This window comes from Fopius arisanus, unplaced genomic scaffold, assembly GCF_000806365.1.
Source record: "Fopius arisanus strain USDA-PBARC FA_bdor unplaced genomic scaffold, ASM80636v1 scaffold00016, whole genome shotgun sequence".
Lineage (NCBI taxonomy): Eukaryota > Metazoa > Arthropoda > Insecta > Hymenoptera > Braconidae > Fopius > Fopius arisanus.
Genome location: NW_011887755.1, coordinates 100,753 through 128,677, shown reverse-complemented (window position 1 = coordinate 128,677; position 27,925 = coordinate 100,753). Strand labels below are relative to the sequence as shown.

Genomic DNA, 27,925 nt, shown 5'->3' with positions numbered 1-27,925 from the left:
TTCTCCCACCCATCCAATATGTCGCGTGAGTTTGCAAGCCTTCTATTTTCTCACTCCGCCTTTCCTTGCCAGCTCATGTCTATCCCTCACTCTCCGTTTCACGCCTTCTCACCTCTTATTTACCCGCGATTATACACGTAAGAATAATTCAGTGCGATTTTGATGGTACCTCGATTCCTTACATTTTCGCCCTTGGCAACAGAATTCTAATTGCAGTTAATTACTTCTTCAAGAGATAATCCTGCTGCCATATTTTCAATTGACAAATTTTTGTCATGTTTATGTTGATTCTTTATAGATATTAAGTTGATGGATGGGGGAGTGAAGAACCGTTGAGGTTTCGCCGACAACTCGTCAATAGTTGGAGACGTACACGTAACAATGCAATCTTTCATCCCTCTTCTGGTTGACGCACTGCACACGTTGATGAACTCCAAGTACTTCAGTGCGAGGTTCGAGTTACTATAAGCATGAATGGTACTATTCTCCTGGCCCTGACGGCGCGTCATCAGAGAGCCCCGGTCCTCCCTACCCTCATTCATTGCCGCACTACCTCCACCATTCTGGAAGCCCTTTCAAGAATTTAATCCCCTATTAACCACCCCCCCGGAACCCAAGGTACCTGATTTTTTTTTTTTTTTCAACTTACCCACCCACAGATCTTTTCATCATTTCATTTTACCTTGGGTGCTCATCCTTACATTTTATTTTTCCTCATTGTAAATTGCATAGGCGGATAAAAAGAGGGAGAGGGCACTTTTGATTTGACGTATGAATTGCGCGGGAATTGTATAACAAAGAAGTACAGCAGCGCTATGCGGGTGATACGGCACTGCTATTTGGTACAGTTTCGTTCAACTTACTTTCAGTATGAATAACTGCAGGGTTGTAGTTACTCTTGGGGAGATTCAGCTGATGGTTTTTTAAATTGATCGTCTGACTCACATTTATCTCTAGGAATCCATGGAAATTTGACGTACGCTGTTATAAATGCGGGAATGCAACATGGGATAAAAAAAAATAGATAATGGAAAAATCGAATCCCCTCCGGACGTGGCACCCTGATTTTTCACTGGCGTGTACTACTTATTCAGGTTTCCTGTCATTCCTCATGTGATTCTTCCAAAAAACTGATGACCCGGTAGTAAAATTTAATCACTAACCAGACACTCGAATTATTCTGAAAAAGTTCTCCTTACTCGTTAATATATTCTTTTCTCTACGTGGTCGAATATCGATGAAATTATCACAAATAATTTATCCCCAATATTTTTTTTCTATGGATTTCATAGTTCTATTCGGAAGTTACTCTGCATTGCGTTATTCGTATTTTTCTTGATTTTACGTCTCTCAATGAGACGATTCTCGTTAGGTTGAATAAATTATCCACTGGTAATTCATTTTTTTTTCAATTCAATGAAAAGTTATATTTCTCCAAAAACATGTGGTGAATCGAGATAAGTTGCCTGAGTTCTCTGATGAGTTTTCCTGGAATATTCCCAAAACTCAGGTGTAGAGATAAATTTTTATAATAGCCGCCTTGGCAGTCATGATGCACAAAAAGGCTATCCAAAAAATATTAAAATGATACTTTTTCCAAAAATTTTAGTCTTTATTTTTTTTTTAAATCTCTAGGCCTCAATTTCTCCCAGCGAATTTGAGTTATTCAACACTTAGCATTAGAAATATGACACTAAAAAAATTGCGCTGAAATAGAAAAAATGGTAAAATCAGGATGAACGATGAATTCTACCTATTTATTTTTGTTTGAATGCAGCGGTGGTAGGGTGTACCCCATGCAAGATACGTCCCTGGATACTACAGTCGACGAAGACTCGACTGACACTGGGACTGGGTGGACTGGGTGGACTAAGTGGACTGGGTTTGGTTTGGTGGTGAGTTTGGCGTAGGCGCTCTGTGCTCGAGCCAGCAGCAGTAGCAGCACCATACACACATCTTCGTCAGAAGTAAAAAGTACCTAGCAATTCCGTTGTGGAAATAAAACCTTGCGGAGAGGCCCACTGTTCACCGCTAAATAACTTCTCATTACACCAATATCCCTGTATTTTCATCGTGAAAGTGACGCAATAACAATCATTTATACAGTGATAAAAAGATCAATGAGAAAGAGAAAAAAAATAATGTCTAGTGGAGGCTAAATACACTTGGTCGTCGTCGTCGTCGACCGGTACCCATATAGTGAGTGTCGCCTGTCAGTGAATTGTGCGCGGGCGCGCATGAATATATATATCTCTCTCTCTCTCCCTTCCTCTCTTCCTTTTATCTCTTTCATTATTTCTCAGTAGCTCTCATACCTTCGTGTGATTATCCCACATCCCTTTTAGTCCCCTTGTGTGCACTAGGGCTCTATGTACGTTATTTTCTCAGTTACGCGAGAAAATACCAGTGAAAATGACCACGTAAGTGGAATAAGGTGAATAGATTTCCTCGTACCGCATCTCTCAGATACTATATTTAAAAAAAAGATAACATCTAATCCAGAAGAAAAAACCAAAAAAAAAAAAACTCATCTCGTTCTGCTCGCTCTTTGTTCGCAATTAAAAGCAAATAATGTGCATGTGTGTGCAGTCTATACTCCACAGATAAATATTCGAAATATTGAATTTGAGTGATAATAATAATGCGGGAAGTTGTGTGCGCGCGAGGAATAAAATAAGTGTCGCTCCTTCAAACATGCCAATAATTCAGTGCAACGTCGTCGCAGTCATCGGAGGCCCACGACTTACGCACGGTAAATATCAGCGATATGTATGGTTAAATACACCTACAATCTATTCCACCCTTTGCACTCCCTTTTAACATGAAAAACCTGAAAGGTAAATACCAACAGAATGTACCACCGCGATCCTCTCTCCCCTCTCTCGCCAACCCCTTCCAACCAATAACTAACCACGTAAAACCGCTGAAAATACTAGACACTTAAAAACGTGTGTATGAAGTAATAGTGTGAGTATGGAAGGAAGAAGAATAGAACAAGTACACCGAGTGTGCGCTCCCTAGAAATTGAAATTCAGCAATCCCTGGAAGTAAAAGAATTAATTAAATGGAGATACCTTAAAAAAATATTAATAGAAAAATTAATCACATCAATAGTGGGGTTGAATGAAAAGTATGTCAAGTGACTTGCACCCCTGGAATGATCATTTAATTATTAGATTGATGATATTAGTGATATACGTGGAAAATCACTGATTTTCTTTTTCCCTCGTTTGAGTCTTTGGGAGAGTGCATGTGGCTGAATGTTCGGTGTTTATTTACCCTAGCCGTTGGACTCTGTTGCGAGGGACGGAGGAGATGCGGCGTTGCCTGTCTCTGCTCCGTTGGCTCTCAAAACCTTTCCTGTAAATTCCAACCGCTCCAACTACCTACGCGCCTGCGTCACTGTATGCCACGCTTGTTCACAATATGTTGTAGTACATCCCGCCTTGCGCCAAACTCTTCTATATACCTTCTGTAAATGTGTATGTACTCCAACACTATAAAATCCAACTGGCTGAGTTGATCCGAGTGTGAAACAAGTTGGAGCTGTACATGTATGCGCTAGCCCAGTATTTCCATCCTTCTTTCTCGTCCTGTCATCTTCACTCGCGCTGTACTTGTCATTCTCGTTTTATGGATTAAAAAAAAAAAATGCATTTGTCTTCGTCTGTCATGTGCCACCGGGGGTCACTCGCACGCGCTTTCTATTCCACTCCTTTCGATTCCTCGCCCCACGTCCCTTACGTTCTCCTCGTTTCCCTCGTCCACCGAATATCTCATTCCGTGAGCAAAATACCCCACCTCTCTGACGTGACGTTGTTCGAGGAAGCGAGATGGATGAACCCGGTGGGACGTGTCATACGCGCGTGTATATGTATCTATACCTGATACCCCCAGGTTTTCAGAGAGAAGAGGAGACACATTGAAGAAGCGTTCTATCTCTATAATACACGGGCTCTGTCGTCTATTTATACGACGACCATACGCCAGTCGCATTCTTTTTTTCTTTTATTTTTAAATAGCTTCTCTCCCTTTTTCCCCTTTCCTCCGTGAACTCTGCGCTGCTACCCTGCCACATAGTTTCTACATTTATAAATATACAAACATCAATTGTTATTTTACGCAATTAAATGGGTTCGGACTAGCTCAATATTATTATTACCTCAAATTCAAATCAAATGGTTTTCCTATCGGCAGAACGGATTTGTGGTTATTTAGGCAACAACGGGCTTGATGGGCCTTAGGGGTGAGGGGTTTACACGTGTTTTCATTTGGAGATGGAAAAGATGGAAACATGGACAGTGGTTACACGTCCATGGAGCCAAGGAATTTTCTCACAATGGATTGATCGTGTTAGTGAGAAATCGACGACTCCGCGAGGAGGCGTACCACTACCACCACCTCACCTTCGCGCCGCATCGTTCGCTTACTATACCATCCAACCCTCACTACCATTCTTACTATATATGCGCTGAATTTCATACTTTTTACTCCCTCCTCCATACTACTAATTTCATTTCTCCGCCTGTCGTTATGCGTTTTTTGAGTCCACATGCGTTGAAAAAACACCATGAACACAGAGCAAGAACGATATATTCCCATATATTCCCCATATTCTCATTTTGATTTTTGAGTCATCGAATTTGGAAAGTATATAATATAAATTCCTAAACGAGAATTCGTAAGGAACAGTCTAAAAAAATTACGTTTTGATAGTGCCAGGGTAATAAGTCCTGCTGAGTTAAAAGAATATTTCTAAAATTTTTTTTAGTTCCGTCTAAAATTTAAACAAAAATTCATAAAAGTTCTGAAATAACGGAGTAACATTATCCTCCAAAGATGGGAATTGTCGACTAAAGGAAGAAGGATAAAATCGAAAAATATGGGGAAAATATGGAACAGGAGATTTGATGAAATTACTCGTATTATTATTTTGTTTTAAATAATGACAATCGAGTTATCTTCAATTTGATTGTTTGTCCAGAGGAGAATTTCCTTTCGGGTCTCGAATCAATGGAATTGTCGAGTAAAAGTACTACTACTAGAGAGTGGTAGGGGTAGCACATACTCGAGCGTAGTACTCTCGAGCGTAAATATATCCTCGTTGCACTGGTGGCGTATGCGTGCCTTCTCTCAACTTTAGGTACAAATAAAATATATAGATATACACTGCAACCTCTTCTCCCACCTCTTCTAACTCACTCAATCGCTTAACTTCGCGTTTCTCTTCCTCTTTCCTCTTTTTTTACTACTTACCATTTCGATAGCAAAACATTCAATATTGATTACCAAATATTTCAATAGCCACGCAATAAACTTCCCCCGAAAAATGCGATTACCCCCAATAAGAAATCGTCCAGAGTCTGGACTCCAAAATATACACTCCCCAAATTTGCAAATTTTTAATTAGTAATTTCTAAATCAATCACCTCAGTGATAAAAAATCTCTGGTTTTAAAAAATAAATAAAAAAACTTGTGAATGAATTTTTTGGGGAATTCACCCGAGTGCAGTGTATACCAATATTCATTAATTCAATTAAAAACAATCGAAATTGGTTTATATTCACGGGAGAGCGACTCTATTAATCCATAAAAAATCTGAACGGTTTTGTTGAATTTTTTAGAGATAATATTTTTTTCCAATAATTAGAAAACCGTTGAAATGATCGCTTGCAGAAACTAATCAGTCCTAACTAATTCAAATGAATTCCATTCAGTACATTACAGTTTTATTACAGCACCCATTACACGTACATTTATGCCTGCGTTTAAATTTATCTTTCGTAATTTTGAGGCTGAAAGTCATTTTTTTCGTTATTAATTTGCAATTTTTATTCTCTTCATATGAATACGGGTATCATTCATGTGAGGTGAAACAAAAAAATATAGTGTATATATTTATTTCTATCTGTGAACTGGAGAGAATTGGCATATATTGATTAATCCACCATGGGGAATATACACTCTCTACATGCTGCATATATTATGCTGTCAGTAAAGGGTTAATATTCGACTCAATATCCGATAATCTTGGACAAGCATTTAATGGCAAATATTCATCATCATCGCTTAAATAGATCAGCCAAGCGATTATTGGCTGAGCAAAATTCCACAAGGAACATTGAATCCCCTCCTCCCATTTTTTCTTTCATTTTTTTTTCTCAGCTTGATTATATTATGCTGATTATAATATATAACAGGTTTATTTCATAATATTTACCGTGTTTACTGAATCAACTTGTACCGATACATTCATCAATTATCATGACAATAATGGCGAAAATATTTTTATTTAAAAAAATTATGAGTTGATAATGAAAGTTTTATAATGAAGTTAAAAGGTTCTAGCATAATTTCGCATGTTGTCTTCAAATTTTCAATTATTAGCTCTTCAATTTCATATATTTAATTGTTGCAATTAAAGTCTTGTATTCGCGAAATTCATAGATTTGTATTTGTCAACTTATGTGATGTTTGACAAGCGAGCCTCGCAGTCTAATTCAACCAGCTCGGGTTATCAATCAGACATCACTGGTTTGTCTTTATCACCAACTCTTATTTGTTCTCCTATCTTTATCTGGAAGGCACGATCTATGACATCTATAACCTTGGGATGTCAAGAGCTTCGTAAAAAAGCAAATGGTGATACATTTACGGGTAGAATCCAGTGTTTGACGATAGTATAAATATTCGAAAAGCTATTTCAAATCTTATGTCGCTACCTTTCCAACAGATATGATGTACTGTACGTCTTCTTCAAACGAATCTATTGGCCTTTTCATCGTTATTACTCCATATCGTTATTTGTCATCCAATTATTGCAGAGCATTGCAAAAAAAATGCATACCAAAAAGCAAAAAAAACCAAAAACGATAATTTTATGGAAATTGTTATAAGCAGCGCTTGCATCCCATGGAGATAATCGACAAACAGTTGTTGATTAAAAATTGATAATTACCAGGATATTCAAGAAATTAATTGTTTAGTTTAATTTCATTTAAATTCATGGCAGAACTCACGATAAAATTTTGGGTCAAGGGTAATTTTCCAAAAGTGTTCACACTTTTCGAATGAATATGGGCCTCGGTAATTAATTATTCAATTAATCATAAATATATTTAAAATCATTGATCTGTAAAAGGTCCTGGGCCATACATCGAAAAATAAAAGTATTATTATTATTTAAAATCATTGACATGCAGTATTCTACGGACAATACTAGTTTATCATCTTAAATTCGGAAAAAAATTCTGATTATTCAATCGAGAGATCATCACGTATCCACTGCTTTTATGTAGACAATGGAGTTTAAGGGTGCGGGTCACGAGATTTGCGGTAGTTCGAAAGAGTTTTTAGATAAGAGAGAGACATGTGTATTATATACGTACCGAGATTTCAAAACGGAGAAAAATGAGTCAGCGAGCTTCGAAACGTTGCATTGATTATATATATATTTCAGACTCTGTACACTATAGCGTTATCAGTGAGTTTTGTCTCCTTTATTTCGTCTCTTCTTGGTTCATTCGATCGTGGTAGTCTGATTAACAATCTGCAAACTCTTTTTTTCTCCCACCAACCGGAATGCCGTGGGAATTTTTATTATTAAGTAATAAAATAGTCTAAATCTTTTCCAAAAAATTTTAATCTAATACCTTGTGGTTCCTGGTGACCACCTCCTCCTCCTGCTATTTACATATTACCCCTTTATCCGTCGAAATCCACCCGTTCCACCCACTTCTCCTGACCTTTCTATATGGACACAAATATTATCATACTCCATTTTCCTTCAATTCCACAAGTATGTCATGTAGACATTGACGTCTCCTGCACGTCAATTCTTTTATGAATTAGTGGTGCCCAGAATATATTCGTTTCGATTACGAGCTGTCATTGTCCAACAGTCAGACAGTATACAGACCATATACTGATCCATGATTTGTTATCATCTGAGGGAGAGTTAAAAAGTTTAAAAAAATTATTCATAGATTCGGACACATCCTGACAATTTCTCAAACCGATTTGTATTAACCGATCGCTCGTATTGGTCCTCTGTAAAATCGAATTGTTCTGTGACACATGAGAATGTCAGAGGAATATATATATCAATTGAGGGTATTGGAAATAGGATAGTTAAATTAATTAAAACACTTAATAAACTCTAATCACTATTTCTTTATTACAATTGCATGAGAACGAATACCGTCTGAACTCTATCAATATCTCCAAGAGACTGGAGACTAGCCACAGATCATAACAACATTCGTCACCAAAGAAATAACCCTACAGTGGTTTCTTGTGAAATTATTGTTTATGTTTATGTTTATACAAATTCTGAGGTGACTCCGTGGAGCCCTCCCTATTGATTCATTTTTGTAATTATCATAAATCAGTTCAATATATTTCTAGGAATTTTAACTTGATGTTCTGACAGGGGGGAGTATAGATTCGAATATAATTTTGAATTTTTTAAAATTTTTCAAGTGTAATAAAGCCCAAATTGTTCATGACGAAAGGGCATGCGTCGATTCACCCGTCCGAGGGAGCACTTTCATTGATTCGCGTCGAAGATCTCGACCATTCTATTGTGCAAAGAATGTAAAAATAGAAACCGACACCTAACATGTCAGAACTATTGAACAGTAAAATAGTTTGGCATGAAGTACGTCATGGCGTTGCATTGTTTCTACCAGACGTCTGGGGAGCAATTATTCTACGATCAATTTTATTAATAATTCCGGAAATTAATTTTTACTAGAAAATATATAGCTACGCACCTATCAATGATTCCTCTAGAAGGCATCAATTGAAGAAAATGGAGACATTTCAAATGGAAATATTCACATTGATTTAGATCCTCCAACTAAATTGGCAAAAGTAAATTCACTCGGCAGCAATCAGTTTTTTTATCAGTAAAACTGTTCTCAGATATTTATAAATATTTGAAAATATGACTGAACTGCATAATTCCTGGGGTAAAATGAAAAACAATACGGGGAAAAATTGAATTTTGAGCAGGTGTATTCGGGAAAAAAAAATCACGCCCTTTGGCCCTCCATTGATTATCTCTCACTGTCTGTCTCTATTTAGCTTCTCAAATTACGTCCGAAGCGCCCTGTAGTAAAAGGATCTCTTTTCCCTGAGCCCTTGTCTCAGGAAATCCTACTCCTAAAATAAAAGATCAAGGGAAAAAAGGAGGAATGACCCGATGGCAGGTGCACAACCTCCTTGCCCCTCCACTTGAGCTTTTCATCTCATTTTCCCACAGCAAGAGTAAGAATTGCCAACGAACCCCGGACAGAACTTGCCATTTTAAAACTACAGACTGGCTACGTTCCTTCAAGAGGACAATAAATATTTTTGATTTATTGTTTTTCGTGGGGAGAAAATTGTCGCGTAAGCATTATCCTCTCACTTTATCCCGTGTATATTACATTTCAAAAAGAGTGGCATTGTGGGGCCAAGGGCCCCGGTAAATTACCCCCCATTGGGTCTGCGAAACATTTTCTCCTATTGATGACAAACCCGGCATTCAAGTGAATACCCGAGTAGTCAGGTGCATCAAGTATCGGTTACATGTTGGTAAAGGTCCGAGAGGAATAGCCCAGGAATATACCTCACTTGGCATTTCTTTTCAATACGCAGGTGCACAAAGCCTCCAAGTACCTCCAGGGGTATCAATTCCCTTTAACGGCAGTCCAAATGACGGGGAGGTGCCATAGTAATACCCCTCACTTCATCTTTTATTTTTACAATGGGGGGAATAGAGGGAGTGATCCTTTTGATTCAAGTTACTGAGCCTTCCAGGTTTAGTCCTCTCCCTTGTTTGCGTATTATGCATACTTGGGGAAAAATCTTTATGGTTATTATTCTTCCATATTCTTAGTTTATGGCCACGTTAGAGAATACACTTCAATCGTTCAACAATAAATTTGTGACATTTCAGTGTATACCATTCTTCTACTGACGTTACAAATTGATTACATAGATGTTATTTACTTGTTCAGTGCAAGTCCATTAAATTTCCTTGAGAACTCATGTTGACTGTTTTCAATACCAATTCAGTACTTGGAAGTGACCAGGATAAATTAAAATATATATATATCTGTATATATGGCAGGATATCTTTAGTGACGTTTTTTGCTCGGCTATGTTATCTCAAATTCATCCATTCGTTTCCCGACCTCAAATGTTTGGACTTTTCAAATTTTTTGCAACAGTAATTTTGCTTATTCCCATCTGCGAGATAAGACATCGGTTTATCCAATATTTTGAGACATCCAACATTATCTCAAGGTAGAGAAGAGAGTTGAACTATTTGAGATAATTCTCTTCTTCAAGTGAATTCTTGGGAATACTCCCAAACGCCCACAAGTGGAGGCCAAGAGTTAAGAGTCCCCTTGTTTCGCTGTCTCTGGATATTCGGTTGAGGCTGAAGCCAGAAGTGCAATAAAATATTGGCGCAACTATCCTTTTTTCCTTGTCGAGGGGGGGTCTCCTCTCTATTCACACAGAATATCTTAGTATGGAAGCCTTGGGGTGCTCTTGGTACTGGCGCAGGTATCGGTTACAAGTTGTTAAGGACCGTTTAAAGGTGAAATCAACGCTAGCAGAGTCGCAGGTGCGGCTGTATAGGTATCACTCTGCTTCTCACTTTATTCTACATTTTTCCTGTGACCTTTACTCCCTTTCTCCTCCATGGTCTTCTCCTTCCGGATATTCCAACATTTTTCTCCCCAACTTACCACCATTCACTCACCACTGAATAACCTCCAATTCGTTGCTATTCACCAATAAATTACTCTTCAATAAAACTCGTGTATTGGATAGTAGAAATTTTTCATTCATGAAAATTCAAATATTTTTGGGCGCGGAGGTGACAGCTCGATGCGCTCCCACGGATTCTTGCACTCAAAATTGGAGAAAACACGTTTAAAATACTGCACATTCCAGGTTTATTCAATTTCCTATATGTCAAGTACAATGAGATTAAATGTTATTGTTTTTTCTGTTTTTTGGTCTCAGAATAGGGAGTTCAAATGAATTTTCGATAGCGCTCGCAGGTAAAATTTTCAGCTCGAGAGAACGATGGGTCTCTCTGATATCCACACTCGTTATTGTGTCCACTGAAGGGAGAGAGAAAAAAAGAGATAAACTTTCGTCCCCCACTACCCTATTTATACCTCTTTTATTCAGCGAAATCGCTTTCCATCTCCCAACACCTGCGTTTTAACACTTTTTTTTCTTTATCAACAACCCTTTAACTCAAACTCTTCATAGGCTCTATAATCAACTTAGAAATGAATTCGAAATAGGGTGATTAAAGTGCGCAAATTGTTTAACATCAATTTATTGTTGATTACCAACATCTCTTAATTAATAAGCAAGAAGAAGTGTAATGACAGTCCATCCCATAATTGTACGTTTGCCGGCAGACAGCCAGGCCATTTGTAAAATATATAAAATAAATACAGCAATTCAATATATCGACTGTTATAATTATGCTGGGTAGACATTTTCGAGTAATGTACGAATAAATTCCCCAACCGCCAGGAGACCACAAACCAGAAATAAATCTGCGATAGAAAAAAAAAGGACAGGGAAATACTCGAAAAACAGAGATAAACATCCCATAAAAATTGCTGTTCAACTCCAAAACGAATACATGGAATTCCAAAGAGTCCTTATTCATCATTTTGCTCTCTCATTTTTATAAATAATAATAATAAACAAAAAATAATTCAAATGAGAAAGGAGAAAGAGTAGAAAAAATTTCCACTTTGAATTCTTTACTCTCCCTATCTTCATCATGTTCCAGTCCCATAGTACGTTCTATATACCTGGGCTTTTCGTCCCAGTAGACGTGAAGGAGAAAGAAGATGGAAAAAATGTGGCACAATGGGGGGGAAAGAGGAGGAGAATAGTGTGAGTGAATGAGATGTGAGAGGGAGAGAATGGAAGCGTCAGAATATATAGCTGAGGCGGTTGGTGGGTGAGCTGAGTCAGAGTGAAAGAGACGAGACTGAGGTTTGTTGGTTGATTCGAGTGGAGGTTGCTCGTTTGCCCGAAGGTGCTTCCCTCTCTCATCCTCATTTATTTTCTTTCTCACTTCAGTGTTGTGTTTTCCTGCCCCCTGAGCCTCTCCAGCCTCTTGAGCCTCTTCTGTCCCCTGCGCCACGAGGAACCAATGTCTCCTCAGTTGCCGTCAGTGTCAGCTCACTATTCGTCCTGGAACCTTTATCTCCTCCGAACTCAATTAAAAACCAAGTTAGACTCAACGCGAGTTACAGTAAGCAATCCCTACCATCAATAAGTTACTAAAAAAATGTGTAATAACTACACTATGGATTGCAGTGTGGAAAGAGACTATTATTTTGGATTTGTCATTTGAAATATAGGCAAAAATCTTAAGTACATTCGAAGAGAGAAAAAAAACACGTGCTCGTTGCCTCTCAACCGGTGTGCGTTTGATAATTGTTCAGAATTTTTTTACCCGTTCTGTCTTGTATTTTACCCTGAGTTCAGTTTGGCCCTCGTAGTATTCCTCATTTGTTCTTATTTGATTCTATTGTGGAGCTCGTGTAAAGTGGATATAAATACGTGCATGTGTGTCAACAACGCATGGGATGCTAGCTCATTGTTTCACTTTTTTTTTTCAAAGTACTCCACCGGCGTGAATGTGGCACTTCTTCGTTATTCGTTCTCCGCCCGTGGCTACATCCTGGCTCAAGCCACGGCACATAATCCGGGATCGTAGCATTGAAAATCTATCTGTCTACCATATCTGCCATATCTGCCATCTAGATCATCCATACTTATTATCGAACACCTTCCTTCACATTTCCTTCAAACTTTCTTCACACTTCCTTCACCATTTCCATACACTTTCAATCACTCACTCTCACCTTTCAAACTCAATCCAAATAATCTTTCAATTATCCTTTCTTACCTGTGAATAGGGCCCTAAACGGAAAGAATAGTAATAAAAAAAACGGAGAAGATAGCAAGATTTATTTTGCAACAATTTTTTTTCTATACTAACAGCCCCTGAGCTTGTTATTTTTTCGAGATAATGTTTTACGCTGAAATGAAAAATTATCAGTGGGATTTTTAACATTGTGTGAGTGTACGTGTGTTTAATGCAGACTAATTGAACCGGTCATTGATATACCGGTAACAATGATAAAGTGAAAGACGAGTTTTCTGATCAGGGGACAGTTTTTGATCACTGATAGTATTTTCAAGACCTCGGAAGGTCAAGCTATATTTGTGGGGGAGATAATACCTACAAGGGGAAGGAATAAAATATCTTCTTTCTTTGGCTATTTAAATTATTCGGTTGGTGTGAGTTTTGGCCCTTCTAAATTCTATCTCTTCTACTTCTCCTATTGTCTACAGTCTTTTCTGATATTGACGCTATTTTAAATAGCGCAAAACACGTTGTCACAGAATAAAATTCATATTCGTAATTCATACCACTGACCTATTGGTAGAATCAATCTGAATGTTTTACTGAGTATTTTCTTACGATGTACGTGTTTGTTAACAGAGTTATCCATCAGAAAGTGGAGTAAATAGAAGAGTCCAGTGGTCGTTGGACCGCGTGTAGAAACGTTGGAGGAGGATGCTTGGCAGCTGGAACTGGCGAGAAGACTTGGAGCTGGGAGTTGCCAAGGGTATTGTCGTTGATACATTTGAAATTAATCTGAGAAGTAAGAGTCCCGATTCTACGCATCCCGTTCCCGACAGCCGGGTGCTGAGGTATGCACCTAGTCGTTGCCAAACCACCATCAAATCGCCGAATACCGGTCTCCAGCCTCCTCGCGACTGTATGGACTGTAAGTGCTATCAAATTTATTAATCAAGTGTCTTATCAATAATATTTTCCCAATTTTTCTTCGTAGATTTTTCCAATCACGAGTAATTATTCTTTTATCTTTTAAATATTTGATATCATTATAGTTGATATTTTCAATTTTCAGAATAGAATGTATTCCTAACAAAACTAAGTTTGTCTGGAAATAGTAAATAGTAATAAATATTTGGAATTTTGTTTGCAGAGCAGCGTGAGGTGGCAAAGATGCTGACGGCACATCCCGAGATGCATGAAAAACGTGATGACCTTGGCGGAGTTCAGTACGTAAGTGTTGGCGGTGGTGGTGGTGCAACAATGGATGAGAAAACAGATCAGCCACAGCCACCCCCGCCACCGCCCCAGCGTGATCCATCAGATCCAACGATGAACGCCAAGAAAATTCCAAAGAAGAGAAAATTCGATCCGTCCGAATTGGAGGACATGGAGAAACCGAGGAACATCGTCAGTAACTTTGGAACTATGATAAATTTACATCAAACATTGCCACAAGTACAGTCGACGTCTGGAAGCCATCATTTACATCCACCATTGGCAATGACACAGCAGCAGCAGCAGCAGCAGCAACAACAACACTCGCCACATCACTCACCAAATCATCAGCAAATTAAACCAATGGTAACAGAGTGTTACTCAGTTGTCCAGAGTGTTGTTGTTCAGCCACCACCTCAAAGCACAGCAGTTGACTATTCATTGCGTGATGAGCCACCACGTCAACGTCCAAGACCTTCAACAATTACGATTGATCTCAGCGAGTGGCAGAACCACCGCGTATTAGCTTTAAGAGACACGCGTTATTATCCTGGTGTTATTCGAAACGCTGTTCATGGTGATGTTTACATTGAATTTGATGGTGAAGGTAAATTAGTGAGATATAACGATGTACTTGGTGCTGGTAAATCCGATATTATTGCTGATGCTAGCCCTTCCATCGGTCAAGTTAAATTGGATGCGACAGTGTGCATTCGGTGTCCAACAAATAGTGGTTTAGATACTATGACTAATGTATTTGTTAAGGGGAGTGTGTGCAACATATTGACTGGACCTCATCGTTTTGTTGTTAAATTTCAACGTGATGAGGAGCAGAGTGAGAGTTTTGTCGTGAAAAGAGCAGATTTGAGACTGTTCAGGCCACCCTGGTGGGATGAACTCGAGGAGGGATTTGGAGAATCCGAGTCTATGAGAATTGATCCTGCTATTGGTGAGCTCATTGCTGATTTTCATTGCTTTCATAATTTCCTTGTTAATTTATAACATTTTGTGTAACATAATATTGTGGTTTTTGTAATTTTTTAGATCATGCATTCAGAAATTCGGTTGAAGCATCAGTAGTTGGTTCCATTCATCCACTTCACCATCCGCCCCATTTGTCCTCCCACAATGATTCTGGTGGTTATTATCGTACGACTGGTACGAGTCCCCTTATGACAGTTGGTACACCCGGGCACTCTGCTAACACAACCCTGAGCAATGGAAATCGACCTTATGACGATCTCGAGAGTGACGACGATCTTGATAGGGAAGACATAACATTTCCATCCGATGCAGGGAGCAGTAAACGCAGTAGTATACAGAGCCGGGGAAGCAACAGTAGCTTGATGGAACAACGTAGTATAACTCCACGTTCACAGGCGGCCACACCCAGATCTCAGGCGGCGACGCCACACAAATACAAAAAGGGTGATGTAGTGGTAACGCCCAATGGAATTAGGAAAAAATTCAATGGAAAACAATGGCGAAGATTGTGCAGTAAAAAGGGCTGTTCCAAGGAGAGTCAGAGACGTGGCTATTGCTCCCGTCATCTGTCACTCAAGGGTTCAGAGTTACGGGGCCCAACGAGTACATCTCACGGTGGCGGTGAAGAGACATCTCGTGATTCAGATACCTCACCAAATTACGGTGATCGACGTATGACAGGCCGATTCGATCAGGAAGAAACAGAAGCCGCTAATATGCTTGTATCTCTGGGTAGCTCACGCTCAGCAACACCAGCCTACTCCTCACCAACTGCCCATTCATCTATTTCTCCCTGCATCAGTCAATCTCCAGTACCACCCCTCGGATTAAATCAGAATAATGTTTTCATGCCAATATCCACTCCAGCAGCCCACCACGCAGCCTCCCTTATATCCCCAGGTACTAAGTGGAAACACTCACCAACTCAATCACATTTTACTGTGCAATATCAACAAGTTATTAAGCCCGAACCAAATCGCATGGTCAGACCGAGTAGACCAGCACCAACTGTACCGGCACCAGCCAGCATTGGAACAAGTGTTATACGTATATCCCCAGTTGGAAGGAGCATGCCAACTCAGAATTTAACACTATCGTGGTCTGAACAGAGCCCACCGCCACGACATCCTTCTGTTGTAACATCCATGGCTCAGCAGCAGCAGCAACAACAACAACAACAACAACAACAGCAGCAGCAGCAACAACAACAACAACAACAACAGCAGCAGCAGCAACAACAACAACAACAACAACAGCAGCAACAGCAACAGCAACAGCAGCAGCAACAACAACAACAACACCAACAGCAGCAGCAACAGGGCATCATTCTCCAGCATGCACTTACCTCAAACAATGGTTTTGCCACTCATACCGATATACCTGAACAAAATCAGCAACTATTGAAGCCACCCCATTCACCTCATGTCCCTTTAGCTGCTCCGCCTCCTCAAAATTTGAGCCTCAAAACTCAGGAACTGCCCGTTGACTATGCACAGCCTCAGGGTCAACCGATTTATGTTATGCAAACGCAGATTCAGCAACAGTCACAGCAACTCACTCAGATGTCTCAGGTGCCTCAACACGATAAAAAATATTTAGTGATAAAAAATGGCATTGACGTGCCATCATCTGGGCATGTCGACAGTCAAGAGGATAAATACAGACAGGGCATGTTGAATCATCTAGGACAAATGCAAACGCTTGCAGGAAGTGCATGCCAATCACAGGTGCAGTCTAGCGTTGCTGTTGGGCATGTGGAAAAAATGGCGATAATACCACAGGTGAGACAACTCGTGCAATCAAATGAATCGAGGCTTTGTTTTTTAATCCATTGCCTCACTTTCATATTACTCAATTCTTCACTCGTGTCTCTTTTAATCTTATAGAACTTATCACTTTTTCGCACCTATATTTTTCATTGAATTCATGTTGCAATACTCTCAATGAAATCAATTCTCGATTTTCTGAAAATCATTAATGAATATTATTCCCGACAATTGTCATTTGATTTTTTTGTATTTTCTTATTTTTAGTCTGCAAACATGGGGCTTCACATATCATCTCATTCGGGGCTCCAGAGAACCTCATTGCAACAACCACAACAGCAACACCAACTGCAAAAACAGCAACAACAACAACACCACCCACTCTCTACAAGCGCCGTAATGTCTACTGCAACGGCAGTAACAAACACCTTAACACCTACGAGTGTCTTCCAGCATGTGATCGTTCAGCCGAGCCATTTGTCTCAAGTACCAAAGACATTACCATTGAGGGAGGATGGCAATGGCAAACCCAATGGAGTTGTTTGTGAGTATATTTTCTTATTTTAGTGATTTATTAGATACATCATTTATGTGATTAGATAGATTTCACGTGTTTTATAAAACTGATTTTACGTTAAAATTGTATTCCGTACTCTCAGCTAGACATGCTAGCTAACCATTTATTTAATAATTCTCCTGTATTGAAAACTATGTTGCTGAAATCGAATTGAATTATTTGGTCGACTTATCGCATAATGATAGCATCGCTTTTTTTTCATTAAGTTTTTATGACTAAATGGTAAGGGTTTCACAGATGGCTGCCACGATGTTTCACCTCTATACCAGCCCCATCCCCCGCAATTGCTCAACAATTCAATGCGCAACTGGAAGAAAGGTTTGAATCCGATGTATAATAGAAATTGAGAATATCCATACTGGTGCTTGTTGCAGGCTTTGTTATGCTGGTGGTATACGGATATAAATGCATTCATGATCTTTTCCAAGACACTCTTCCATGTAAATTCCCCTGGTCATACCATGTGCACCAGTCTTCCAGTTGACATCCTCGCTTGACCCCTTTCATCTTCGTTTGTCTTCATTTAGTTACTTATCTGTAGATATGATTGAACATTCATAGGATTATGACGACCAATCTTTATTCACTTCTCACCTTTTTTCCTCATAATTCCTCAATTCTGTAAATGAACTGAATGGCAAATTTATAATGGGAAATTTGCAAATACAAACAGATTCAGAATTCATTTTCATACTTTTCATCCTCACTGATAACAAAAAATATTCCTACTAACAATACACTAACACCATTATATTCTCCAGGAATGAAGAAAATTTTTTTCTTCTCTTCTCTTCTTCCAATGCTCATCTCCTTAATGACTAGAAGAGAATACAACCAAATGGTTCTTCAATTTTTTTTTGTCCTTCTCCTCTTCCATTGCCACACGCTACTAACCACATTCATCGTAACTAACACAAAAAATTAATTTCATTGCAGCTTTTTCCTGGCAGACGACAGTACTAGATCAACCAGAAGTGAGTCCACCACCATCAGCACTGAGTCCACCATTGAGTGCACCCCCGATACCACTGAGCATTGGGAATCCCGGAGATGAGCCAATTGGCCCTGGCCCGGATCCCATTACACCAGCTGACGAGGAAGATGATGATGTTTTCGAGACTGAACCAACTACACCTGCTGAGGTCGAGGCTAATTCAAATAAACGTCGAAGTCAATCACTCAGCTCATTGCACACCAAAGATCCACAGAGTCCACTAAAGGTATTTATTCATCACAATTAATTACAAATAATTCTGTTAATAGCTTCGGAGGCGAGCTATTCATAGAAATCCATTTAAAAAATGATCTAGATAAATCGGCAATGAATTATACAGGAATGTTATTATAATTTGAGTGTTAAGTTTTTTTTTGACATTTTTTCTTTATAATGCAATTAACTTTTAATTCGTAAAGAAATTTGTTGAAGATTATATTTGGAAACTTGGTGCTTGATTCAATTTTTGACCGACATTCTTTTGTCTTTGATAATCAATTAGTTCCTGTTTAATTATTTACTGTTATTTGCCACCACGCAGCAAGCTGAAAAGAAACCGCCTGTTTTACAGACAAAGGACCGTATTCGTCGACCAATGAACGCTTTTATGATATTTTCAAAACGTCATCGAGCAGTTGTACACCAGAGACATCCAAATCAGGACAATCGTACAGTGTCAAAGATTCTCGGTGAATGGTGGTATGCATTGGGTGCTGAGGAGAAACAGAAATATCATGATTTAGCGTCTGAAGTGAAAGAGGCGCATTTTAAAGCACATCCAGACTGGAAGTGGTGCAGTAAAGACAGGAGGAAATCATCGACAACGAGTTTCAAAGGCAATGAGCCAAGAGGAAAACTAAATAGTACGGGAGAAGAGACGGATATGGGACCACCCAGTGAGGACATTCTGCTAACGCCTCGTACATCTGATGAAATTTATATACCAGTAACAGCAATCTACAGTGATATCCCAAGTACTGAGGTATAATCATCTATTTTTTTCAATTCACGCTTCCATATGTTCCTAGTTCCAGGCTCACTCTTAAATCCATTTATTCCATAAATAATGGAATGAATAGAGAACCGATGCATTAGAACCGGTAACAATACTCATTTCCATTTTATAGACTGTGAGTCAACCGCATTCATCTCATCGACTTCTGGAGCCTCAACCAATGGATACCACTGAGTCGTCATCCGTTAAACAGGAAGATGACGGTAATGCCTCTGATGACGAACAACAAATGGTGATATGTGAGGATCCGCAGCCAGAGAGCGAGTCAAAAGTGAAAGATAAACCAGCAGACAGTGATAATGATGGACAGGATAAAGAGGGAGATGAAAAAAATTTTGGAAGGAGATTTTCACCTGTCAGCAGTGGAAAATCTCAGGGAGTTAAATCCGAGGTTACCTGTCGGCCCAAGCCAATAAAAGGTACAAATGTCAATCACAATATTATGAGAATTAATCTGTAACAGATGTTCCATCATTGAGCGTTGGAATTTTTTGAGCTTTTTTTCATTTTTATTTCTGCATGTAAAGAAAAATTATCCACTGTATGTCTACAGCATCGCTCCCGTCGACAGGTATCGAAACAACGACGAGCTATCATCATGCGTCTATTGACAAAGGTGGCACTGTATCGGTGCTCTCAACTTATCCTTATCACAGTCCCGTCAATCCCACTGGAGTTTCCGGATTTCAACCGAAAGGAGGGGCATTCATCACTATGCCAATATCACCCAAAGTTGTTAAACCAGAACCAGTCAAGGGAGATCAACAGTACAGTACCCAGTACTGTGTTAATAATCTTGTTGCTAATATACACACTGAAAATGGAAGGAGTGTGCCCAAATTTACAGCTGCATCTGTCTTGCATTCGGTGAGTAAATTCAATAATTTCACCTATTTCCACCCTACATTATAATTCATCCATTTGTTTTATCCATTCATTTGCCAAAATGCATGCCACGAGCATTTAGTACTTGCGGAAATTAATTTACATGTTCCGAGACATGTATATATGCATGCGAAGAGTGAGTGATGAAGCGTAAACAAATCTATTGTACAAATGTTGTTTATACTGAGTTGGCCACTGACTTCATAAAAAATTAAAAACTACACATCCAACGTCATCGAGTACGTTTCATCATTTCACCATAAACTTATAGTCGTAATTAGCATACCAACGAAAAAAAAGGGAAGAGAAAAAAATTTGTAATATCTCTAACAGATTGGAACGAAGCCAATGATGGCACTGTTGAAGCAGCAGCCAATGCAGTCTTCAACTGTCCATCGTACCCAATCATCAGCCGTTCCTTTTCAACCTCCGATCACTCTTACATTGCTCAATAATGATTTGGTGGCTGTTTCTAAACAACAGCAGGGCTCACAGTATCTTGGAACAAATACGCAACAACAGAGGATGTTTATACCAGGATTTCACATACCGATTTCTGGTAAGTTACACTTGAAGAGAATCTTCATCGTTTATAATTTGATTTTTAACGATGCGGATGTAGGTGGTAATGGTATATATTTTTGCATTGCAGAGACTGGGAATCGTAATATAACCATACAGAACTTCGTTGCTGGCAACAAAGTTGATACTCCAAGTGTTATTGTTACGAAATCGTATCCTGTAGCAACGTCTTCTTCAAGCACCCCAAGTTATCGAGGAATTGGACATTCTATCGCTAGACTCGCTGAATCAGAGAAAAAAGACAATCTTGTCACCACGAATCATGTTCATTTTTATGAGCAAGAGCGTAAAGAAGGAGTTCTTTTACCCACAACGATAGATAAAGTGAGGCAACCCTCGACTCCGCATACTCCTCATACGCCCCATACGCCGCACGGTACCAATCAGAATAGTGATCACTCTACGAGTTTTGTGGCTGAAGACTCTCAGCCGAGGAATAATGATATCGGCCAGAATAAGGGGCCGTTTATGCTGGCACCGACCCCCGCTCAACTTGGACGTGCACCTCTCCAAAGAAGACAATCACTGGCATATCCTCCTACATCCAATCCAGGAGACCAACCGAATTCTCAGCACTTTGATACTCGAGGATCAACAAATCAACCGATTGTGGAACAACAGCCACAACAACAACAGCAGCAACAGCAACCATTCCAACAACAATTACAGCAACAGCAACAAATTAAAGTTGGTGATGCTCAAGCAATGCCATCACCAATGGCTAAGAAAGGATCGTTTTTCAAAAAGAATGTTGAAGATGGAATGGACAGGGTACTTGAACAAGTTAATTTTGAAGAGAAATTTTCATCATTACCTGAGTTTAAACCAGAGGATATACAGAGCCCAAGTGCAATAAGTATGAATACACCAGTGGGCTCGTCGGTTCATACTCCAGGCACAGCTGGACTTCATCCCCCCAATCTTCCATCATCTCTTCAGGGGTATAAAAAGAAAAGTACTCAAGGACTTCACAGATCTACACTTAATGAGGAAGATGGAGACTGTGACGTTTCTGCAACGCCGAAATCGTCAGCCAGTGTTAAATTGACGGGAAACACATTCTTTGGTCCAGACTTCAACGTCGATGCATTCAAAATAAATGCTGATATTGGTGGTGATGAAGCTAGTTCGCCCAGAACACCAAAGACTCCGGGTGGTGGTGGCAGCGGAGTAGGAGTAGGGAGAAATGATAATGAGCGAGGACCTCGAAAGGTTCTCGAGCAGCGTAGACAATTAGTTATGCAATTATTCCAGGATCATGGATATTTTCCATCGACACAGGCCACTTCATCGTTTCAAGCTAAACACTCGGACATTTTTCCAAATAAAATGAGTTTACAATTGAAAATCAGAGAAGTACGACAAAAATTGAAGGCCAATTGTGCTACGCCAATGAGTGCAAGCAATTTAGTTAGTCCCTTGCTTATGGCGGAGCCATCACCGAATGTTACTGGTGAGTGTAATTACGTATTTTAACGTTGACATGGTTTTTTAATAATGAGAATAATCCATCGGAAGATAGTGTTGGGATGAGATTGAGAGATGGGATTGGGATGGGATTGGGATGGGATTGGGATGGGATTAGGATGGGATTGAGAGAGTGGGTGAAGAATTTTGAATAATTTCAGGACCTTTGACGGCTCCTACAACGTCAATGGGAGCTCCACTGTCACTGCCTGTGAGCAGTAGTGGCAGCTAGCGCCCATGTGCCAACTGTGATACATCGAATCCCCTTGCTCCACAACAAGAGTACATCATAATCCTTTGATTAAAAAACAGTGTTAATTCGATATAGAATGAATTTATCAAGCTGAGGATAATCGAACATTAATTACGTTTAATGTACATTTTTTTCCCGGAGAATAAGTTTTATTTCTTCTAATATAATCGATGGAATGTCAGTGCAATTTGAATATGTAAAGAATAACGTGAAGTAATTGGAATAACATAGGAATATGTAGGCAATAACAAGTTGGGGAAGAATATTCAAAGGCGTGTTAATATACGGTCATCAGTTAAACGATTAATTATTATCTATACATACGGTTATAATCGGTGTTTGATACTTTTCGGCATATATGAAAAAAAAACGGTTAGGAGAATGTAAAAAGAATGTGTTCAACAAAATTGTGTTCTAAAGTACACGTTGAACAAATCGAGGGAACTATATTCCAAGGCTTTGGAAAACCAATTCAGCTTTACGAAGAAATACTCACTTACATAAGTGAAAGTAATTAATGTTTATATTTCAGAATATATTTTTTCATAATCAGGTAAAGAGGGGAAAGTAAAATGATTGTTCCATGTAAATTACATGAAATTCATCTGTGAAAATTAACTAATATTCTTTTTCCAATGAAGTTTTGGCTTACGAACTGATATCCGTAGATTAACTCGCTCGGGGACAATTTACATAGAAGACCTATGCTATTGTTACATATTGTTAAAAAAATGTGCTAAAAATAATGAAAATCAGTATAATGGTTGGATTGTCGCCTGCGAATAAGGATGCACAAGTGCATAATCATTCAGAGAATATAAAATTAATTAATGAGGAAAAGATGAATATAGAGGGAAATATCAGAGTTTATATACTTGAGTTATGCTCTAAATATATATATACTATATAAGTGACATATACTAAGGAGAATATTGCACAGAACATCTACGTTGAAGGGAATAATCGCAAAAAAATACCATAGACATAGTTGTTTTTTTTTCTTGCAAATAACTGGTGAAGCAATAAGAGAGTAATTACTTTAAATAATTGAGGAGATAACAGGGGCTGCATTTTTTTCCAATTTTCGAACAATTTGTCAGTTAAAAATGTCGCCAACTTACGACGTAAAATCACGATGGAAAAATGCGTAGTATAAATAACTCCCTGTTATCCGGTAAAAGGAGAGAGAAAACATTTTTTTTATATGAATTATAGTGATGTTTCAAGCCTCAGTAGAGTTTTTTGAAGGTTCGAGGTACTTTTTTGATGCATAGAATATCCCCTGTATTACAAGACGTATAGATAAAATGGAAAAATTTGTAAAAGTACATAAGAAGTGCCATCGTGCGTTTAAAAAAACTACATGAAAAGAGAGGGAACGCATGCGATTATTTTTTGTTAGTAATTACCAGTTTTGGTAAAAACAAAAAAAAAAGGAAAAAAAATACCCAATAATATGTAGGTGAAATGTAAAATGTTTCCGATATTTCCGAAAGTACTTATCGACTGTTTTTAGATCTCTGCCAAGGATCAATGCATCTCACGGTTATTTAATGGCTCTCTTACTATTATTAATTTCTTCTTCTCATTTGGCCAACTTAGGTATAAGAAGTTTTATATTGCTCAATTGCAATTTTAGGTCTACCCCTCTGCCCAATTTCCTTCTTTTTGGCCATGACAACGAATTTTATACAGATTTGTTCGTTAATTTATGAATTTATGAAGGGAAAACAAATTTTCTTATTGAATTTTAAGCTCTCCTGTTTTATCAATAAGCAGGGCATTTTTTTTTTTTGGAAATTTATATATGTTTGAAAAACAATCTGTTTTACATAAATGAAATTTACAATAGACATTTTTAATAAGTTTAGTATTTTTAACACAAATATTGTTGCCGGTAAAATGTAAAAATCTGTTTACCTCAATGTCTGCCCAACAATTATGTTTCATATAAAGCAATTTTTTCTTTAATTGTTAATAGAATGCTTGAAACATCATGCATTTCAAAGGGATTTTCAATTCGTTTTAATGGAAAATGTTATTTTACAATATTAAAGTTGTCGTTAAATTTTCTCTCCTTCCTTTTTATGGTTGTAGATTTATCTTGCAAGTCTATTTGAAAGAAAATGAACTGCATTGCACCTTGGCAGAAATTTGTTGAATTTGGCTGTATTGTAGATTATATATTAAAATTAGTCGAAGTAAATTTTCAAGTATCTCAAGCTAGGGCACGAATATTTTTTCCTCCTTTCAAGTTTCTAAATGATGGAGAAAGAGCGAGAGAAAATGAGAGAGAGAGAGAGAGAGAGAGAGAGAGAAAGAGAGAGAGCGAGAGAGAGAGAGAGAGAGAAAGAAAATAGTGTGTATTCAATATATTTTGTAAATAGAAAAAAAAATATTATAATAAAAATCACTAAACACGTTAGAAAAAATATATGAATGAAATAAAATCCTAGGCTAGAGTAAAATATAAAACAGAAACGGCTATATATAAATACATACTGAATGAATATTATAAATTTTCATGACGATATATATATACACACATATATCTCGCAATTTGTAGAATAATCACTATTAATTGGAGAGAACGAGGCTAAAGCAGGATAGAGGTAAATGACAAAGTGGAAAATAGTTATTAATTAATAGCTTCTCATAAGTTCTCGACTATTTCGTATTCGGAACTCATACGGACCACACAAATCATTTTTTGCTTTTTCTTTTCTCTTCCCACTCTCAGATTTACAGTTGTGTTGCTTTTTATTTTATTTATACGTTATATGTCACGCATTGCAATGATTCCTCGACTTAAATCATTTTTTATCATGGAAATTTACAAAAAAAAATCGTGAGTAATGATCTTAAATGATGGCCGCAAAATGAGAAATGCTTTCATATGAAATAATGATATTGTTTTCGCTCAAGTGTGCTTCCGTCAAATATGAGAATTTGAAAACAAATCTATATCACAATCAAGTCTGCACATTCCGGGGATGAATTAAATCACTTGAAGAGTCCATCCAATGAGTCTTTATTGGTGAGGAAATATTATTTCATTTTAAGTATTTCTCAACGAGTTTCGCTCAAAAAGAAAACAATATTTGGATTTATTTTTTTGCAATGATTTTGTACTTCTTTAGAAAAATGTGTAAAGTACTTTCCAGTATTGATAAGCTTTTTTTTATTCTTTTATTTATCTTTCATTTTTGATTCTTCTTAACTGGATATTTTAACGGAGAATTCTCTGAAAAAAAAATGAAAAAGGAAAGATGACGAAATTGTTTTTCATGGTGGTTTAGCAGCCATACCCAAAAGTGACTGTGATCTATGAATGCAGAAGTAATATTCTATGGCGGCTATATTCATCGGGTGATTTTTTTCCACCCATTTTATTATAATTTTTTGTAATATTTCTATTAATCGCAAGAGAAATAATTACGGAAGAATAACAAACAGAAAAAAAATGAATTGAGATTTTTTATAAAATTATGTTTAGAAGAAAATTACTTCCACTTGTGTTGAACCCTTCATCCCCACTCCCTCTCTCCAAATCTAATCAATTTTTATTAATGAAGATGAGGTAAAGTAGACCCAGACCGTTTGTTCTGAGAAGTCGAAGAATTATAACAATCTAGACCTTACACTTTACCACCGTCTTCCCTCATATTATTTTCATTGTAGCCATTTTATTATACGATTCTTCGTATAACTCATTATTAAATAGGTTGGAAGTTGTTAAACAAATATGATATTAATCAACTGATGGCGTTACTAAAAAAAATCTACAGTAGACTGTCGTTACAGTCGCGTGCATGGGGCTGTAGGGAAATTGAATTCGGAGAATTCAACTCTATGCAACTAAATTTTTTCGAAATTTATTTTTTCCCACTTTATTTTGCTTGAAATTAATTTTCTCGGACGAAACCATGGATTATTTACATTTTGTAGCCAGGAGAAATTAAAAAGACTGCGACTATAACGAGATTCTACTGTAACACCCGACCCTACACAATTGAAAAATGAGAAAATATGTGAAGAAAGTGATAACGTCTATATACTAAAGGCAATAAGAAAACTCCCGTGTATATAAATCCATATTAAATTAACGAATATCAAGACAAGATTATGAATAATTAAGGAAATTATATTAATAAATTAGGAGAGGATATATAGGAAATATAAGTAAATTGCAAATTGCTGAAGGCACTGTATCTGTCAAGGGCCAGCTTAGTTGAACCTCGCACCAATCCGTCGAAACGAATTGTCTTCTCTCTTCATTTTCTACTCATCATTGTATTGGTACATCATTCATTGTGTAATGAGAGACATGGCTCCTGAATTTTTCTAATCCGAGGCTATTCCAAGTGCAATCTCAATAATACAAAGAACCAATGAATTGAATAGAAAGTAGTGGAGATCATTTGGATTGAAAGGAGATTTTCATATGATTATCTTCGGATTTGAAAGATGTTAAAATTTCAATAACCATTCATTTTGGTAAATGTCTAGTATAACTCCCTACTCGCTTACTTTATATTATCAGTGCCAGATCAATCGGAGGAATTTATTGAGTCTTTTGTGTGAGTCGAGGTTTTGGTTTAGTTAAAATAGACATTTACCTTTGCTCTTTGCTAAACCAAGTGAGGTCTACATAAGAAGTTGAGACATTATTATAATCTTTCCTTTATCAACTGCGATTGACTAAGAAATTTCCGGAAAAATAATCAAGAACCAAGATGGAGTTATTATCATTTAGCACTTAAATACTGAATTTTTAATTATTGAGGAGGAGATTGCAGAAAAATAGAGTGGACATTTTTGCAGGGCTCATTAACTCCGTAAGAAGTAATATCCAGGAAATCAATTAATAAGAGTTATGCACAAGTGCCCTTGCATAAGTACCAGTTCACCGGACCAATTGAGTGAAATTGATCGACTAAAGTATAGTAGTCGGTATGAGCTCACTCTTGAGAGGGAATCTATTCCAGAATTTTCAAGCAAAATTGACCGAGTTTAGTGATGTACTTAACATATATACATTTTTTATGATAAGAAAATAATATAAAAATTTTTCCTTTCGCCGTGGGTGGTCTTTTTCGTTACCAAGAGAAGCTCAATCGAAAAAGCGCCATTAATTCGAGGAGACAATGTCTACAATATCACGAATTTTCTTATAAATAAACGGTAAATGAGAAAACGCAAAAAGATAGAATCCATGTAGAATACAAGATGAAAATACAACCATCTTTGCGTTTTTTTTCTCTCTTTCTTAGTAAGTA

General features: G+C 37.8%; 1 protein-coding gene across 1 annotated transcript; it reads left to right on the top strand.

The window, feature by feature from the left end:
- Window positions 1–47: 47 nt before the first annotated feature.
- cic (Putative transcription factor capicua) lies at window positions 48–24,526 on the top strand. Its single transcript, XM_011300005.1, has 15 exons — window positions 48–452; window positions 1,778–2,752; window positions 13,548–13,836; window positions 14,059–15,072; window positions 15,168–16,331; window positions 16,428–16,888; window positions 17,141–17,417; window positions 17,688–17,768; window positions 18,387–18,670; window positions 19,016–19,426; window positions 19,572–19,878; window positions 20,031–20,326; window positions 20,678–20,903; window positions 20,997–22,379; window positions 22,555–24,526. Exons 4-15 carry the CDS (start codon window positions 14,079–14,081, stop codon window positions 22,623–22,625), a joined length of 5,955 nt encoding a protein of 1,984 aa, XP_011298307.1. The 5' UTR covers window positions 48–452; window positions 1,778–2,752; window positions 13,548–13,836; window positions 14,059–14,078; the 3' UTR covers window positions 22,626–24,526.
- Window positions 24,527–27,925: the final 3,399 nt, after the last annotated feature.